The following is a 20,748-nucleotide window of genomic DNA, read 5'->3' on the forward strand; positions in this document are numbered from 1 at the left end:
TTTAATGCTGATTTCAAATATATAAGTTTCATTAAGTTAAGTCTTACCTATCAGAAGTTATGAGCCTAAGAAAATTTGCCTTATTTTCAAAATAAGGAGAAAACACCCCTTAATCCATCCCCTTGAACGATCAGATTCAGCGTATGAGAGAACCCTACTGTAGAAGTTTCAAGCTCCTATCTACAAAAATGTGGAATTTTGCATTTTTTGCCAGAAGAAAGATCACGGATGCGTGTTTATTTGTTTTTTGTTGTTTTTTTTGTTTTTTTCCCCAGGGGTGATCGTATCGACCCAGTGGTCCTAGAATATCGTGGGAGGGCTCATCCGAACGGAAATTAAAAGTTCTAGTGCCCTTTCATCCGAACGGAAATTAAAAGTTCTAGTGCCCTTTTTAAGTGACCAAAAAAATGGGAGGGCAACTAGGCCCCCTCCCACGCTCATTTTTTTCCCAGTCACCCGATCAAAATTTTGAGATAGCCATTTTGTTCAGCATGGTCGAAAATAGAATAACTATGTCTTTTAGGATGACTTAATCCACCAAAGTCCCCGGGGGGAGGGCTGAAAGTTATGAACTTTACCCAATGTTAACATATAGTATTGGTTATTGGGAAGTATACAGACGTTTTCAGAGGAGATTTTTTCTGGTCGTGGGGGGGGGCAGTGGGTCCGGGGTAATGAAAGAGGATCTTACGATGAAGGAAGTTTTCATGGGAGGAGGGACATTGCTATGAAGGGGGCGCCAGATTTCCCAGCATTATATTGGATTTCCGGATTTCCCTGTATTGTATTGGTTATTGGGAAGTATACAGACATTTTCAGGAAGGATTTTTTCTGGTGGGGGAGGGCTAGAGGAGGGGGTTACTCGGGAGAATATTTCCGTTGAGGATGTTTCTTTGAGGTAAGGGACATTTCTATGAAGGGGGTGCCGGATTTTCAAGCATTATTTAAAAAACGATCAGAAATTAAATTTAAAAAAAAACAAGTTCTTTCAAATGAAAGTAAGAAGCAACATTAGAAGTTAAAACGAACAGAAATTATTACGTATATGAGGGGGTTCTCCCTCAATTCAATACCTCGCTCTTTACGCTACAGTTTTTTTAGTGCTTTCAAAAGAGCTATCTATTCTAATTAAACGGCCTTTGTTATTCAGGGGTTTGTGAATTAAACATTTTTTTTAACTTTTAACGTAAAGAGCGTAGTATTTACTAAGGCGAGAACCCCCCTCATATGCGTAATAATATATACGTAATAAAAAAAACAATAAAGAAAAAACAAGCGATAAGGTTCAATAGCAGTCGAAACTTTTAAAAATGGAATTTTGATGTCAATAAATGTATCAAAAGAATGGGCTTATAATGCTGATTATAAATATATAAATTTTATCAAGTGTAGTATTACTCATCAAAGGCTACGAGCCTGAAAAAATTTACCTGATTTTTTAAAGAGGGGGGAAACATCCCCTACAAGTGAATGAATTTTCATGAGAATCACATCTACAGATTCGGCGTATCAGAAAACCATATTACATAGGTTTCAAGCTCATATATCCAAATATGTGCAACTTTGTATTTTTTGCCAGAAGAAAAATATACGAATATAGAAGTTCGTTACGTAAGTTAATTTGTAAATTACGTCAGAACCAAATTTAGAGACAGCCATTTAGCAAAAGAAAAGTAAAATTTTTATGCAAATTCTCTTTACTTATTCAATGACGGTAAGCCAAAATAAAAGCTGCATTAACTAAAAAACTATCAGAAATTAAATTAAAAAAAACAAGTTTTTTAAACTGAAAGTAAGGAGCGACATTAAAACTTAAAACGAACAGAAATTATTCCGTATGTGAAAGGGGCTGTCCCCTCCTCAACGCCTTGCTCTTTACGCTAAAGTTTATTATTGTTTAACAAAAATAGAGTTGTCAGAAAGTAAAACTTTAGCGTAAAGAGCGAGGTGTTGAGGAGGGGACAACCCCTTTCATATACGGAATAATTTCTGTTCGTTTTAAGTTTTAATGTCGCTCCTTACTTTCAGTTTAAAAAACTTGTTTTTTTTATTTAATTTTGGGATCAAGGACGGACCCCGGCCCACTGACACGCTTCAGAAGAAAACTCATTTTGAAAAAGGGTAACGTATACTGTAATATGGTAATGAAGGCCGTATCTAGGGGAGGGCACCCCCCCCCCCAATAAAATTTTTGTCCAACTCGCAAAGACGTAATAAAATGCAAATAAACAAATTTTTGATGCGTTTTTTTTTAAGTTTTTACCCCCCTCCCCAACAAAAATCCTGGCTACAGCCTTGATGGTAATATCTATGGAAATGAAAATTTGTAAAAAAAAAAATAATGTTCTTACCTGATTCCAGTGTAATCCTTCTGGACATGTCATGGCGAGCCATTTATCATAAACGCATAGTTGGTACTGGTTGCAATTCCCTGGCATTGGGGCCAATTGACCGGTTGTACATGGCTGCGCGTAATCGACTTTTATCACTAAAAAGGAAGAGCTTAAATACATAGACATACATAAGAATACATAGGAACATTACTATATCTAAGTATTTCCTACTAACAAAAATAGATTTTAATCTGATTTTAAAACTGATGCCTTGACTCTCAGGTTGTATTTGGCTATCATCAAAGTTATTTCTGCTGAGGCCTGACAAGGAAGAAATCATGGTTGCAGCAGTAGCTGCAACCTAGTAAAGAGCGAACCAAAGCCCATAGTAACAAAAAGTTAAAAATGCGTTTTGAAAAAAAATGTCTAGTGGTAAAAAATTACCATCTGACATTGATTCAGGAATGGTAACTATTGTCTCGGTTAATCTTAAAAGTTTATTACGAAAAAAAAATATGACGATTTCGAAAGAGCCTAAAACCCCTTGAAAATGGCGTCGGATCAAAATAAATTGCACCATTGGAATCAGCATGGTCGGAAAGCTTTTATAAGATAATTAAAGTCCTCCATCTTGAACACCAAGGAAAATGACTTTTTTGCATGGGTAGCCCTGATGTGTTTCCTTTTTTTAAACCAGGGCTGGCGAGTAACCAGGACTCCATAGAGATATTCAATGGTTCACTCGAACGGAAATTAAATTTTCTAGTGTCCTTTTTAAGTGACCATAAAGGTTTGAGGGCAGCTAGACCCCCTCCCCGGAAGTCGTCCTATAAAAGTATTGAGATAGCCAATTGAGGTGCTTTGAAAGAAGAAGGAGGCTTTGTTAGCAGGGTTACCAACCGGATACATTTTATGTCTGAAGGTCACATTCCCATGCGTCAGGACACAATGGCATAAAAGACCAAACAAGCGACAAATTTAAGAAATTTTGGACACAAAAGGGCAAAAAGGACACATTTTGTAAATCTATGATATAAAACGAGGCATTTCCCGACTGGATATATATTTTGGTAAAAAAAACGTCACATTTCACCGAAATAATGTTTTTTCTCGGTATATTTTTTTTTGGAGTATCCAGGTTTTGCCAGAAATGTCGTAAGTAAGAGATTTTCTCCAAAGTTTAAATGAGTTTTGTGCTTTCACACTAAGTCATTTTGTATGAATGTTTTATATGGATTGTTTTCGTGTTCATTATATTTGATGTTAACTTGCCGCTTTAAAGAGGTTTACAAAACATCTTTTGGTCAATAATGCAACTGGTAAGATATAGCCTCTAGTTTTAAAGATAGTTTGAGATTTAAAGATTGTCATATTTTAGCTAAAAGCGACATATATTTGAGGCTCAGGGGGCACCAGGGGTTCCACCTGTAGCACGAAAGTGGTATTGAAGTACTATTTCATCAGGTGGAGCACTGTAGCATGTGCTACATTGAACATAGCACTTTCTCTTATATGACCAAATTAATAATGTATACATACAAAATAGATTTTCACGATGTGCTTCACATCAAAATATATGTCAGAGCATTTTTTATGCACGACAGTAATCTAAATACATTTAAATACGAGATATGCGTGTGCGTGTACATTTTCCAAATCAGCACTGATCAGGATACATTTGTATTCCTTTACATTAAAAAAAGATTAAAAATTGCCCAAAAACTGATGTAAGTGCACTAAGCCACGACAAACACAGTTTTTTTTGTTTTCTTTTTACCGTAGCAATGTGTAAGACGCAAACTTGGGCCATTGTAGAACTTTAGAAACTGACCGTGGTGGCAGCCCTGGGAGACACAATCATAGGCCAAAAATTAGCAACCCTGTCTCGAGCTAGATTATAATGAAAGGCAAGCTGATTCCTAACTAGGAACTTCAGCTTTTCAAAAATTGTCTGGATTCTGAAACATTAGAAGGGAAATGATTCTTCAACTTACGGTGATTGCTGAGCTTAATATATAAAAGATTGTCTAGTAAAGCTATGCTAAATAATATTTCTGTACTAATAATTATTCCACAGTATTTATTTTTTTCCTCATTGTGAATTCTGTATAATTTGAAAATAGAAAATATTTTTATAAAATGATTTGAGGAGTTGGATTTTAACAAATCTTAATAAAGAGTTAAAATAAACTGAACCGATTTTAGCAATGATATAAGTAAGTATTTTAAGATTTTGTAGAGCTGTTTTCAGAATTTTATAACATTTCCATCTCAATAGCCTCAATCGTGCATTGATACCACAATAACTAATAGCTTAACGTCCCAAACAAAAGTTTGGAAAGTTAGTTCCTAATTTTGAAGCAATTCTTCTATTTATCAGTAATATCGAGTTTTCTGTATAGTAAAATCAAGCAGTTCATGACGACAGTTCGATTGTAAGGATCGAGTCAGCCAAATAGTAACGAAACTATAAAAGATAGAAATTGTTTTACATTACTTGTCAAAGTAAACTTTTGATAAGTAACAGGCTCTAAAAGTAGTCACAGCCACACCCGTTTCCAGCGGGGGGGGGGGTCAACAACCCCCCTCTCAAATTTTTGTCCGACGCGTAAAAACGTAAATAAAAAGCATATTAACAAACTTTCCGTATTTCTGCAAAGCCTCCCTCAAAACAACAATTCTGTCAACGTCCCTGGTTATTAATATAAAAATCAAAGGTTTGAGGAGTTCATGGTTGCAACCTGCTTTCTTTGCTGGCTGATCACGATTAGCTTGTAAATCTTCAATCGATTCAGCATTTCAAGAATTATTTGTTTTGAAAAATAAGGCAATAATTTAGAAATGAAAACTTTAACTCAATATATTGCTTTTCATCCAATGAAGTTTCTACAATCGGTATATTGTAATAATTTCTTTTTTTATTTTAGAAATTGATTTGAAAATTGTAAATAGTTGTTGTATTTTGAAAATATTTTTGTCAAAGAATCTTTACAATACAATTCAAAAACCTTCAGAAAATATTAATTTTTCAATTTATTGCTATAAACTTTGAACATTTGAGATGTTTCGGAATACCTTTTTTTTCGAACAGGAACAGGAGAACAGGAGAATACGAACAGGAGAACAGTTGATGATTAAACATTTCTTTATTAAGTAAAATATAAAACGATGTTAGAGTAATTTGAAACGTCTCAGAGTTATATGAAACCATTATTAGGTTATCTTGAACTAGTAAGAACCATCCAGATGGACGATTAGATAGTCCCAGATTTATTTACGCGTAAATTTTTTCTTGAAAACGGCTCAATTTTTCTACCAAACATTGGTAACCTGGGATTTCCTTGCATGAAAATACGATCCAGATTGGTCACGATTTTAAAAATTCGTTTCGAGCCTTAATTTTGAAAAAAAAATCCATACGAGTAATATCATATTTATGAGCATACTTCAAGACCATAAATCACATCATTCCCCCCCACCCACCAGGAGAGGTCGTATCATTTTAAGTATATATGACGGATGCAAAAAAAAAGATGACAAAAGGCTTGAACAGCTTAAGAAAAAGGCATGGAACAAGAAACAGTAAAAGCCCCACAGCATTGCAAACGAAAATTTGGCCCAACAAAATTTGCCGTTTGAAGGCAAAGCAAAATTACTTGGAATGATAGAACGTGTCCTATAAAAGTTTTGAGATAGCCATTTTGTTCATCATAGTTCAAAGGCCCAATAAATATGGTTTGATGATGATATGACCCTCCATAGTCCCAGGGGAAGGGCTGTACGTGGTATCGGGCGTTTCGGTATCAGGTGTATCGCTATTGCATGTATCGGTATCGGGCGTATTGGTATGCCGTGTATCGGATCGGACATATCAGTATAGTTTTTTTTTCAATGATGGTTTTTTGCCTTCTATTATGGTTGCAGCAGTAGCTGCAATCATAGTTGCAGCAATAGCTGCGGCCTAGTAAGAGCAAACCACAGCCCATTCTAATCAAAAGTTGAAAAGCGTATTTTGAAAAAAAAACTACCTAATGAGATAAAATTGCCATCTGACATTGATTCAGGAATGGTAACTATTTCGGTTAATCTTAAAAGTAAAAGTTTATTGAGAAAATAAATTTCGGATGATTTTGAAAAAGAGCTTGAAATCCCTCGAAAATGGCATCAGATCAAAACCGAAGTTGCACCATTAGCATCAAAATATGGTCAAAAATCTTGTATAGGGTAATTAGAGTCCTCCACCTTGAACAACAAAGAAAATCACTTTTTTGCAAGGATAACACTGATTTGCCCTTTTTTCTCTTTTTTTTAACCAGGGCTAGCGAGTTTCCAGAACAATATTAAGAGATTTGGCTCAACAGAATTTGAACGAAAATTAAGATTACTATTGCCCTTTTTAAGCAACCAAAAAGATTGGAGGGCAGCTAGCAACCCCCCCCCCCCAAGGCCTCTTCTCCTAAAGTCGTACGATCAGAATTATAATGGCAATTTTTCTTTTAGCATAGTTGAAAGGTCCAATAACCATACTTTTGGTGATGACCTGACACTCCATAGTCCATGGGAAAAGGGCTGCAAGCTAGGCAATTATGGTCCTACAAATTCCAATGAATTAAATTGGATTAATAGAGTTTTTAGTCCAGTTGTCAGAGCTTGCACTTTGAATTAAATCATCAACGGTTCAAGTCCTTAAAGGTCTTTTTTTCAGTCATGGTTTTGTGCCGTCTATATGATTATGTGGATAATCTGTATTTGTTAAGGCAGAGTACGGTAATTCTTAACCAATGTCGTGTTTCTTACTGCGCCAAAAAATTACGTCTAACCGCCGAAATTTGGGTGATTTTGAGCTTGATTTTTTTTTCCGATAATTTCTGGATGGAAAAAAAATCACTTTTGTTTTACATTTTTTTTAGTATTTCGGAAAAAAACTAAATCAAGTTATTCGAATTCGTCAGTTCATTGTTTCTTTTGGTTCCCATAGTCTTCAAAAAAGGGATTTCATATATAGCCTAGTATTTGTTATTGGGAAATATTCAGACATTTTCTAGGGTGGGACTTTTGTAGGGGAGGGGGGATTTTCCACGGGAATTTTTCCATGGGAAAGAAAATTTAAGGGGTAAATATCCAGGAGAGAATTTACAATGGGGGATGGGACACGTATGTGTCCAGTAAAAGAGTCATGCATACCCGCCATTTACCCGCAGCCCCAGCCATTTAAATTTTGCCTCTCAATTACTTGAACTATCTGTCTTGATGCAACCTATGCAACCTACTGCAAAATACTTGATAACTGCAATTCAAAATCAACGGACATTTTTTAAGACCATAGGTGGGCGTGCCTTGTTTGCCTCTCATTACAGGCAATCTAACGGTCTTATGTCAATTTTAAATTCTTGGTCAACATGGCGATAAAATAAAAGTTCAAAATAGGGATAAAATCCTTTTTAATAGACAGTGTATAGAAATTCACAAAAATACCAGATATTTCGGTCACATATACAGTGACCGTCATCAATAGTAAAACTAAGCAAAAACAATTTAAAACAAACGTTTATATACGAAATAAAATAAAAATGCATATTGTTTGATACTCTAATTCTTTTCAAAGCAAAAGCAGAAGCTAGCCTCTTTGACCTTCCTGGATTCGGTTCATTAGCGTTCAATGGTATAACATTTGGACAGAGGTAAATTATATTGGGTGAATTGAACTTTATTCTGTCAGATTTTAATAAATTATCATAAATAGAGTTCAGCCCAAATTCACCTGTATCCCGATTCAAAGCAATACTCCTAAATAAGGTTTTTCTTTATTTCAAGAGTTTCACGAAAATTTTGCTTTAAACCCCGATCCCTAGAAATCAAAGAGACATTCTCGAAAAAAATAAAATGGTCTGGAAAATTGAAAATATAAGGGCTGAAGTAAAATCTTGAGACTTAGAATCTTGCTTTAAAGCCGAAGAAATAGAATCTTTATGTTGTAATAACCTATGCAACCTATTGCAAAATACTTGATAACTGCAATTCAAAATAAAAAAATTTGCTTACAATTTTCGAATTTTTCAGTCTGGCATTCGCACCGACACTTTTCTATTGGAAAAGTAATTACTGTGTCGGTAATAAGAGAAAATAGTACGAAAGCTATCATAATCCCAAATAGCGACACCCATAGCAAGCAAAGAACTGATAAAGGGTTGGATATAATAAGCCAAATATAAGCATTGTTACCAGATATTTCGCAGAATTTTGATATGTAAACAAGTTACAAAGGCATGCAATCAATCTGTATAACCATTTTAAAGTCTCAATCACCCCTTTTTAGACGTTTATTATCGTATGTTTGAGTTTGTAAACACCTGCCGTAATGGCTGTATTTGCAACAATTTGAGCGTTACATAAATTAAGAACCGAATCAAGAAAAGAAATAAAAAACTTTAAAAGCGAAGGAAAGTTGAAAATATAAATATATACGCATACCAAATATTTGACTTATAGCTTAATTTGAACTTAATATTGTTGACTTTTCTGAGTGGGTAATCATTTTTCAGTTTTTGGAATGAGGAAGAAATCGGGTCAACAACTCTACCCACTAACAGTCACCATACCCCTGTGATCTGAGAACACCAAAGATGTATCAAAGAGGGCATTTTGTATATTTGAAAAATACATGACATCCCACCAAAAATTTTCATCCTTTGTCTACCATCACATCTATAAATATATTTCAGGGTTCTTTGTCTTATCTCTAGGGTAGAGACCACCTATGAGGGCTCATACCTCATAAAACATATATTCTCACACAAGTGCTAGCAGTTTAGTGAAATTGTCTTGAAAGTTGAGCTATCATCGCCGCATAGAAGCTTTCGTAGTGGAGCTTATTTATATTAAATAAAAAAAAGTTTTTTTTACTTAAAGTAAGGAGCAAGATTAAAACTTAAAACGAACAGAAATTATTCCGTATATGAAAGAGGATGTCCCCTCCTCAACGCCTCGCTCTTTACGCTAAAGTTTTTTTTATTGTTTTAAAAAATAAAGTTGTGAGAAACAGTCTAACTAAGAGTCTAACTAATTATTATAATATATTATTATAACATATATATATATATATATATATATATATATATATATATATATATATATATATATATATATATATATATATATATATATATATATATATATATATATATATATATATATATATATATATATATATATATATATATATATATATATATATATATATTATTTTTGTTGCTGTTTGATTAACTCGAAAAAAAAAAGTGGACAACGAAAATGTTGTTATTGTTTTTTGTTTTTCTTGATGGAAGCTATTGACATTGTTCTTTCTTTTCTCACTTTTTACGCTTTCTAGTTCTAGAAAACATCTCTGTTTTTGGATTCAGTTTTGTCATTCTTTTTTTTTTTTTGATCGAAGCCATGCACGCAAGTAGAGTAGTACCCTATACTTCTAAGAGTCCTATGTACCAAACAGGTTTTTCTGGTAGGTATTCTATTCTAGAGGTCATTACACCTTTGCCAAGAGATTTACGCAATTTAAGGACAAGTTTTTCTGACGTAGATTTCTAGTTCATGATATACAAGTTGTTTTTTTTTAGGTTAAATCCTTGGTCATTCATCTGTAAGTTGATTAGTAGATTTTTTTTTTTTAAAACTTGGCTAATAGGTTTTTAAACCTATTACTACGAACGCTACATGCATTCCATTTTTGGAACTAGGAGCGAGATTGTGTGATGCTATCAGACTGGTTTCGTTTCATGGGTTCATTAATAGAAGGACTAATGTTTTTGAAAAGGGTAATTACTTCTTTAGTTTACGAGATTTGCGAATTTTATGCGAAAAGGTATTTGCGTAAAGGTATTGCGATGGTTAAGAATGCCTCACGGGTAATTAAAGAATGGGATGCTTGCATCAACAATACAAAGAATATGCTCAGATACTTAATAGATTTGACGTCTACAAGAGACATTGGTAGAAGGTATTCAGTAGCTTAATTGAAAAGTAACGATAGAATGACATTGTGACTTGACCTAGCTTTACCTCGCCGATGTGGTCTGTATAATACACAAGTGATGATTTGCACAGTGTTGTCAATTTTAAATAGTTTAGAAATAAAAAAAAATTAACAAGAAATGGCTGAAAAGTGTTTTGAGGGAGTTGAGTTGCACGAGGGTTCAGTTAAAGGGGATACAGTTGCACGGGGGTTTCGGTTATACAGGGGTACAGTTACATGGGGGGTCCAGTGGCACGGGGGTTGAGTTAAATGGGGATTGAGTTCCACGAGAATAGTGCTTTGTCGTGGTTTAGCTTGTCACAGTTTTAAAAGAGCTTTACGGGGATTGAGAGACTCAGTTGCCGGATTCCGTGTGGTTTTTCTTTACTAGGTGGTCATTAAACACGAAATTTTTGTGTTAAATAAGTAGTTTTTGTATCTTTTAAAAGAGCTTTAAGGGGTTTGAGAGACTCAATTGCCTGATTCCGTGCGGTTTTTCTTTACTTGGTGGTCATTAAAAACGAAATTTTTGTGTTAAATAAGTAGTTTTTGTATCTTTTAAAAGAGCTTTACGGGGATTGAGAAAATCAGTTGCCGGATTCCGGGTGGTTTTTCTTTACTTGGTGGTCATTAACAACGAAATTTTTGTGTTAAATAAGTAGTTTTTGTATCTTTTAAAAGAGCTTTACGGGGATTGAGAGACTCAGTTGCCTGATTACGTTTGGTTTTTCTTTACATGGTTTTCATTTGTTGTATCTTTTAATAGAGATTTTCGGGGATTGAGAGACTCAGTTGCCGAAGTCCGTGTGGTTTTCCTTTACTTGGTGGTGATTAAAAACGAAGTTTTTGTGTTAAATAAGTAGTTTTTGTATCTTTTAAAAGAGCTTTAAGGGGTTTGAGAGACCCAGTTGCCTGATTCCGTGTGGTTTTTCTTTACTTGGTGGTCATTAAAAACGAAATTTTTGTGTTAAATAAGTAGTTTATGTATCTTTTAAAAGAGATATACGGGGTTTGAGAGACTCAGTTGCCGGATTCCACGTGGTTTTTCTTTACTTGGTGGTCATTAAAAATGAAATTTCTGTGTTTAATAAGTAGTTTTTGTATCTTTTAAAAGAGCTTTAAGGGGTTTGAGAGACTCAGTTGCCTGATTCCGTTTAGTTTTTTTTACTTGGTGGTCATTTTTTGTATCTTTTAAAAGAGCTTTACAGGGTTTGAGAGACTCAGTTGCCTAATTCCGTGCGGTTTTTCTTTACTTGATGGTAATTAAAAACGAAATTTTTGTTATAAATAAGTAGTTTTTGTATCTTTTATAAGAGCTTTACGGTTATTGAGAGACTCGGTTGGCTGATTCCGTGTGGTTTTTCGTTACTTGGTGGTCATTTGCTGTATATTTTAAAAGAGCTTTAAAGTGTCTGAGAGACTCAGTTGCCTGATTAATTGTGGTTTTTCTTTATTTGTTGGTCATTATAAACAAAATTTTTGTGTTTAATAAGTAGTTTTTGTATCTTTTAAAGAGCTTTACTGGGATTGAGAGACTCAGTTGCCTGATTCAGTTTGGTTTTTCGTTACTTGGTGTTCATTAAAAAAAAAATTTTTGTGTTAAATAAGTAGTTTTTGTATCTTTTAAAAGAGCTTTAAGGGGTTTGAGGGACTCAGTTGCCTGATTCCGTGGGGTTTTTCTGTACTGGGTGGTCATTAAAAACGAAATTTTTGTGTTAAATTAGTAGTTTTTGTATCTTTTAAAAGAGCTTTACAGGGTTTGAGAGACTCAGTTGCCAGATTCCGTGTGGTTTTTCTTTACTTGGTGGTCATTAAAAACGAAATTTTTGTGTTAAATAAGTAGTTTTTGTATCTTTTAAAAGAGCTTTAAGGGGTTTGAGAGACTCAGTTTCCTGATTCCGTGTGTTTTTTCTTTACTTGGTGGTCATTAAAAACGAAGTTTGTGTTTTACCTAAGTAGATTTTGTATCATTTAAAAGAGCTTTAAGGGGATTAAGAGACTCAGTTGCCTGATTCCTAGTAATTTTTCTTTACTTGGTATTCATTGAAAACGAAATTTTTGTTTTAAATAAGTAGTTTTTGTATCTTTTAAAAGAGCTTTAAGGGGATTGAGAGACTCAGTTGCCGGATTCCGTGTGGTTTTTCTTTACTTGCTGGTCATTAAAAATGAAATTTTTGTGTTAAATAAGTAGTTTTTGTATCTTTTAAAAGAGCTTTAAGAAGTTTGAGAGACTCGGTTGCCTGATTTCGTGTGGTTTTTCTTTACTTGATGGTCATTAAAAACGAAATTTTTGTGTTAAATAAATAATTTTTGTATCTTTTAATAGAGCTTTACGGGGATTGAGAGACTCAGTTGCCGGATTCCGTGTGGTTTTTCTTTACTTGGTGGTCATTAAAAACGAAATTTTTGTGTTAAATAAGTAGTTTTTGTATCTTTTAAAAGAGCTTTACGGGGTTCGAGAGACTCAGTTGCCGGATTCCGAGTAGTTTTTCTTTACTTGGCGGTCATTAAATACGAAATTTTTGTGTTCAATAAGTAGTTTTTGTATCTTTTAAAAGAGCTTTACGGGATTTGAGAGACTCAGTTGCCTGATTCCGTGTGGTTTGTCTTTACTTGGTGTTCATTAAAAACAAAATTTTTGTTTTAAATAAGTAGTTCTTGTATCTTTTAAAAGAGCTTTACAGGGTTTGAGAGACTGAGTTGCCGGATTCCGTGTGTTTTTTCTTTACTTGGTGGTCATTAAAAAAGAAATTTTTGTGTTAAATAAGTAGTTTTTGTATCTTTTATAAGAGCTTTACGGGGATTGAGAGACTCAGTTGCCTGATTCCGTGTGGTTTTTCTTTACTTGGTGGTCATTAAAAACGAAATTTTTATGTTAAATAAGTAGTTTTTGTATCTTTTAAAAGAGCTTTACGGGGATTGAGAGACTCAGTTGCTGGATTCCGTGTGGTTTTTCTTTACTTGGTTGTCATTAAAAACAAAATTTTTGTGTTAATTAAGTAGTTTTTGTATCTTTTAAAAGAGCTTTAATCAAAATTAAATTTCATTTACTACTTTTCATTTAAACTAATGCAGTTTCTATAAAAAATTTGAAATTATTTCGTTTAAACTTCTATAAAGTTAAGTTAACATGTTTATCTCCAATCCCCACTCAAGAATTTTGATCTGTAAGATCTGAGAAAAACCGGTTTGTAAGTGCATTCAGCATATGCGATAGAATTGACTATGGTACGAAAAGAGCTCGTAAAACTGCAGTTTCTATAAAAAGGGCTGAATTACAAAATCAAAATTAAAGTGCATTTACTACTTTTCATTTAAACTAATGAAGTTTCTATAAAAAATTTGAAATAATTTCGTTTAAACGTCTATAAAGTTAAGTTAACTGGCTACCAAATTCAAAAATATTGGTCAGAAATATCAAAATTGGAGGTAAGAAAATCACAGGATATTTTTTTATTGCATTCAGCCTATGCAAAAGAATTGATTTACAACGTATTTAAAAAAAAACAATTCAAATTGAATAATCTGGTAGATGGATAGAACTAGGTCTTAACTAACAATTGTTAGTGGTATTGTTACAATTGTTACCATGTAGAACTACAGAATGATTTAAAACAGTATTAAAAGTTCAGAAACACATCTATACTATTTGCTAACAATAGCAGAAACACATTTACCTTCTTTCAAATTATTTTAATTTAGGTACTTGTTCAATATCTCCAACCCTACTCAAGAATTTTGATCTGTAAGATCTGAGAAAAACCGGTTTGTAATTGCATTCAGCATATGCGATAGAATTGACTATGGTATGAAAAGAGCTCGTAAAACTGCAGTTTCTATAAAAAAGGCTGAATTACAAAATCAAAATTAAATTGCATTTACTACTTTTCATTTAAACTAATGCAGTTTCTATGAAAAATTTGAAATTATTTCGTTTAAACTTCTATAAAGTTAAGTTAACATGTTACCAAATTCCACATTATTGCACAGAAATATCAAAATTGTTAGTGGTATTGTTACAATTGTTACCATGTAGAACTACAGAATGATTTAAAACTGTATTAAAAGTTCAGAAACACATCTATACTATTTGCTAACAATAGCAAAAACACATTTACCTTCTTTCGAATTATTTTAATTTAGATACTTGTTCAATATTTCCAACCCCACTCAAGAATTTTGATCTGTAAGATCTGAGAAAAACCGGTTTGTAATTCCATTCAGCATATCCGATAGAATTGACTATGGTAAGAAAAGAGCTCGTAAAACTGCCGTTTCTATAAAAAAGGCTGAATTACAAAATCAAAATTAAATTGCATTTACTACTTTTCATTTAAAATAATGCAGTTTCTATAAAAAATTTGAAATAATTTCGTTTAAACTTCTATAAAGTTAAGTTAACATGTTACCAAATTCCACATTATTACACAGAAATATCAAAATTGTTAGTGGTATTGTTACAATTGTTACCATGTAGAACTACAGAATGATTTAAAACTGTATTAGAAGTTCAGAAACACATCTATACTATTTGCTAACAATAGCAGAAACACATTTACCTTCTTTCGAATTATTTTAATTTAGATACTTGTTCAATATCTCCAACCCCACTCAAGAATTTTGATCTGTAAGATCTGAGACAAACCGGTTTGTAATTGCATTCAGCATATGCGATAGAATTGACTATGGTACGAAAAGAGCTCATAAAACTGCAGTTTCTATAAAAAAGGCTGAATTACAAAATCAAAATTAAATTGCATTTACTACTTTTCATTTAAACTAATGCAGTTTCTATAAAAAATTTGAAATTATTTCATTTAAACTTCTATAAAGTTAAGTTAACATGTTACCAAATTCCACATTATTGAACAGAAATATCAAAATTGTTAGTGGTATTGTTACAATTGTTACCATGTAGAACTACAGAATGATTTAAAACTGTATTAAAAGTTCAGAAACACATCTATACTATTTGCTAACAATAGCAGAAACACATTTACCTTCTTTCGAATTATTTTAATGTAGGTACTTGTTCAATATCTCCAATCTCCACTCAAAAATTTTGATCTGTAAGATCTGAGAAAAACCGGTTTGTAATTGCATTCAGAATATGCGATAGAATTGACTATGGTACGAAAAGAGCTCGTAAAACTCCAGTTTCTATAAAAAAGGCTGAATTACAAAATCAAAATTAAATTGCATTTACTACTTTTCATTTAAACTAATGCAATTTCTATAAAAAATTTGAAATTATTTCGTTTAAACTTCTATAAAGTTAAGTTAACATGCTACCAAATTCCACATTATTGCACAGAAATATCAAAATCGTAGGTTAGAAAAGAACAGGCTATTTTTTTTATTGCATTCAGCATATGCAATAGAATTGATTTTCGACGTATTTAAAAAAAAAAATTCAAATTGAATAATCTGGTAGATGGATAGAACTAGATCTTAACTAACAATTGTTAGTGGTATTGTTACAATTGTTACCATGTAGAACTACAGAATGATTCAAAACTGTATTAAAAGTTCAGAAACACATCTATACTATTTGCTAACAATACCACTAACAATTTTGATATTTCTGTGCAATAATGTGGAATTTGGTAACATGTTAACTTAACTTTATAGAAGTTTAAACGAAATAATTTTAAATTTCTTATAGAAACTGTATTAGTTTAAATGAAAAGTAGTAAATGCAATTTAATTTTGATTTTGTAATTCAACCTTTTTTATAGAAACTGCAGTTTTACGAACTCTTTTCGTACCATAGTCAATTCTATCGCATATGCTGAATGCAATTACAAACCGGTTTTTCTCAGATCTTACAGATCAAAATTCTTGAGTGGGGTTGGAGATATTGAACAAGTACCTAAATTAAAATAATTTGAAAGAAGGTAAATGTGTTTCTGCTATTGTTAGAAAATAGTATAGATGTGTTTCTGAACTTTTAATACAGTTTTAAATCATTCTGTAGTTCTACATGGTAACAATTGTAACAATAACACTAACAATTTTGATATTTCTGTGCAATAATGTGGAATTTGGTAACATGTTAACTTAACTTTATAGAAGTTTAAACGAAATAATTTCAAATTTTTTATAGAAACTGCATTAGTTTAAATGAAAAGTAGTAAATGCAATTTAATTTTGATTTTGTAATTCAGCCTTTTTTATAGAAACTGCAGTTTTACGAGCTCTTTTCGTACCATAGTCAATTCTATCGCATATGCTGAATGCAATTACAAACCGGTTTTTCTTAGATCTTACAGATCAAAATTATTGAGTGGGGATTGGAGATATTGAACAAGTACCTACATTAAAATAATTCGAAAGAAGGTAAATGTGTTTCTGCTTTTGTTAGCAAATAGTATAGATATGTTTCTGAACTTTTAATACAGTTTTAAATCATTCTGTAGTTCTACATGGTAACAATTGTAACAATACCACTAACAATTTTGATATTTCTGTGCAATAATGTGGAATTTGGTAACATGTTAACTTAACTTTATAGAAGTTTAAACGAAATAATTTCAAATTTCGTATAGAAACTGCATTAGTTTAAATTAAAAGTAGTAAATGCAATTTAATTTTTATTTTGTAATTCAGAATTTTTTATATAACATGCAGTTTTACGATCTCTTTTCTTTACATATTCAATTCTATCGCATATGCTGAATGCAATTACAAACCGGTTTTTCTCAGATCTTACAGATCAAAATTCTTGAGTGGGGTTGGAGATATAGAACAAGTATCTAAATTAAAATAATTCGAAAGAAGGTAAATGTGTTTCTGCTATTGTTAGCAAATAGTATAGATGTGTTTCTGAACTTTTAATACAGTTTTAAATCATTCTGTAGTTCTACATGGTAACATTTGTAACAATACCACTAACAATTTTGATATTTCTGTGCAATAATGTGGAGTTTGGTAACATGTTAACTTAACTTTATAGAAGTTTAAACGAAATAATTTCAATTTTTTTATAGAAACTGCATTAGTTTAAATGAAAAGTAGTAATTGCAATTTAATTTTCATTTTGTAATTCAACCTTTTTTATAGAACCTGCAGTTTCACGAGCTCTTTTCGTACCATAGTCAATTCTATCGTATATGCTGAATGCAATTACAAACCGGTTTTTCTCAGATCTTACAGATCAAAATTCTTGAGTGGGGTTAGAGATATTGAACAAGTATCTAAATTAAAATAATTCGAAAGAAGGTAAATGTGTTTCTGCTATTGTTAGCAAATAGTATAGATGTGTTTCTGAACTTTTAATACAGTTTTAAATCATTCTGTAGTTCTACATGGTAACAATTGTAACAATACCACTAACAATTTTGATTTTTCTGTGCAATAATGTGGAATTTGGTAACATGTTAACTTAACTTTATAGAAGTTTAAACGAAATAATTTCAAATTTCTTATAGAAACTGCATTAGTTTAAATTAAAAGTAGTAAATGCAATTTAATTTTGATTTTGTAATTCAGCATTTTTTATAGAAACTGAAGTTTTACGAGCTCTTTTCGAACCATAGTCAATTCTATCGCATATGCTGAATGCAATTACAAACCGGTTTTTCTCAGATCTTACAGATCAAAATTCTTCAGTGGGGTTAGAGATATTGAACAAGTACCTAAATTAAAATAATTTGAAAGAAGGTAAATGTGTTTCTGCTATTGTTAGCAAATAGTATAGATGTGTTTCTGAACTTTTAATACAGTTTTGAATCATTCTGTAGTTCTACATGGTAACAATTGTAACAATAACACTAACAATTGTTAGCTAAGATCTAGTTCTATCCATCTACCAGATTATTCTATTTGAATTTTTTTTTTTTTTTAAATAAGTCGAAAATAAATTCTATTGCACAGGCTGAATGTAATAAAAAAATAGCCTGTGCTTTTCTAACCTACGATTTTGATATTTCTGTGCAATAATGTGGAATTTGGTAACATGTTAACTTAACTTTATAGAAGTTTAAACGAAATAATTTCAAATTTTTTATAGTAACTGGATTAGTTTAAATGAAAAGTAGTAAATGCAATTTAATTTTGATTAAAGCTCTTTTAAAAGATACAAAAACTACTTATTTAACAAAAAATTTCGTTTTTAATGACCACCAAGTAAAGAAAAACCACACGTAATCCGACAACTGAGTCTCTCAAACCCCTTAAAGCTCTTTTAAAAGATACAAAAATTACTTATTTAACATAAAAATTTCGTTTTTAATGACCACCAAGTAAAGAAAAACCACACGGAATGAGGCAACTGAGTCTCTGAAACCCCTTAAAGCTCTTTTAAAAGATACAAAAACTACTTATTTAACACAAAAATTTCATTTTTAATGACCACCAAGTAAAGAAAAACCACACGGAATCCGGCAACTGAGTCTCTCAAACCCCGTAAAACTCTTTTAAAAGATACAATAACTACTTATTTACAACTAAAATTTCGTTTTTAATGAACACCAAGTAAAGACAAACCACGCGGAATCAGGCAACTGAGTCTCTCAAACCCCGTAAAGCTGTTTTAAAAGATACAAAAACTACTTATTTAACACAAAAATTTCGTTTTTAATGACCACCAAGTAAAGAAAAACCACACGGAATCCGGCAACTGAGTCTCTCAATCCCCGTAAAGCTCTTTTAAAAGATACAAAAACTACTTATTTAACACAAAAATTTCGTTTTTAATGACCACCAAGTAAAGAGAAACCACACGGAATCCGGCAACTGAGTCTCTCAATCCCCGTAAAGCTCTTTTAAAAGATACAAAAACTACTTATGTAACAAAAAAATTTCGTTTTTAATGACCACCCAGTAAAGAAAAACCACACGGACTCAGGCAACTGAGTCTCTCAATCCCCATAAATCTCTTTTAAAAGATACAAAAACTACTTATTTAACACAAAAATTTCGTTTTTAATGTCCACCAAGTAAAGAAAAACCACACGGAATCAGGCAACCGAGTCTCTCAAACCCCTTAAAGCTCTTTTAAAAGATACAAAAACTACTTATTTAACACAAAAATTTCATTTTTAATGACCACCAAGTAAAGAAAAACCACACGGAATCCGGCAACTGAGTCTCTCAATCCCCGTAAAGCTCTTTTAAAAAATACAAAAACTACTTATTTAACACAAAAATTTCGTTTTTAATGACCACCAAGTAAAGAAAAACCACACGGAATCAGGCAACTGAGTCTCTCAAACCCCTTAAAGCTCTTTTAAAAGATACAAAAACTACTTATTTAACACAAAAATTTCTTTTTTAATGACCACCAAGTAAAGAAAAACCACACGGAATCCGGCAACTGAGTCTCTCAATCCCCGTAAAGCTCTTTTAAAAGATACAAAAACTACTTATTTAACACAAAAATTACGTTTTTAATGACTACTAAGTAAAGAAAAATTACACGGAATCCGGCAACTGAGTCTCTCAAACCCCTTACAGCCCTTTTAAAAGATACCAAAACTACTTATTGAACAAAAAAATTATGTTTTGAATGATACAAACATAAAGAAAAATCAAAATGACTGAGGCATCTGAGTCTCTCAAACCCTTTAAAGCTCGTTTAAGAGATAAAGCAAATAACCACCAAGGACAGAAAAACGACACTAAATCAGGCACCCGAGTCTCTCACACCCCTGAAAGCTCTTTTAAAAGATACAAAAACTACTTATTTAACACAAAAATTTCATTTTTAATGACCACCAAGTAAAGAAAAACCACACGGAATCCGGCAACTTAGTCTCTCAATCCCCTTAAAGCTCTTTTAAAATATAAAAAAAAAAATTATACAAAAATCTACTTACTAATTAATTTAACACAAAGAGAGTAAACACAAAAATGAATAAGTAAAAATCGAATAAAACTAAAAGTAGAGATAAATACTATTTATAAACATAACAATATTATAATACAATATTTATAATTAAATCACAACAGAGTAAAGAAAAAAAACACGGAATCCGGCAACTGAGTCTCTCAATCCCCGTAAAGCTCTTTTAAAACTGTGACAAGCTAAACCACGACAAAGCACTATTCTCGTGGAACTCAATCCCCATTTAACTCAACCCCCGTGCAACTGAACCCCCATGTAACTGAACCCCTGTATAACCGAAACCCCCGTGCAACTGTATCCCCTTTAACTGAACCCTCGTGCAACTCAACTCCCTCAAAACACTTTTCAGCCATTTCTTGTTAATTTTTTTTATTTCTAAACTATTTAAAATTGACAACACTGTGCAAATCATCACTTGTGTATTATACAGACCACATCGGCGAGGTAAAGCTAGGTCACAAGTCACAATGTCATTCTATCGTTACTTTTCAATTAAGCTATTGAATATCTTCTACCAATGTCTCTTGTAGGCGTCAAATCTATTCAGTATCTGAGCATAT

General features: G+C 32.2%; 1 protein-coding gene across 1 annotated transcript in view; it reads right to left on the reverse strand.

Moving 5' to 3' along the window:
- The window catches only part of Cht10 (Chitinase 10), a 141,333-nt gene that overhangs the window by 32,128 nt on the left and 88,457 nt on the right, over positions 1-20,748 (reverse strand). The window contains exon 17 of the mRNA XM_089091125.1: positions 2,352-2,488. Coding sequence (XP_088947251.1) covers positions 2,352-2,488 — 137 coding nt within the window. The remainder of the gene's footprint in view (positions 1-2,351; positions 2,489-20,748) is intronic.

This window comes from Artemia sp. Qi Xiang Cuo, chromosome 6, assembly GCF_049724085.1.
Source record: "Artemia sp. Qi Xiang Cuo chromosome 6, ASM4972408v1, whole genome shotgun sequence".
Lineage (NCBI taxonomy): Eukaryota > Metazoa > Arthropoda > Branchiopoda > Anostraca > Artemiidae > Artemia > Artemia sp. Qi Xiang Cuo.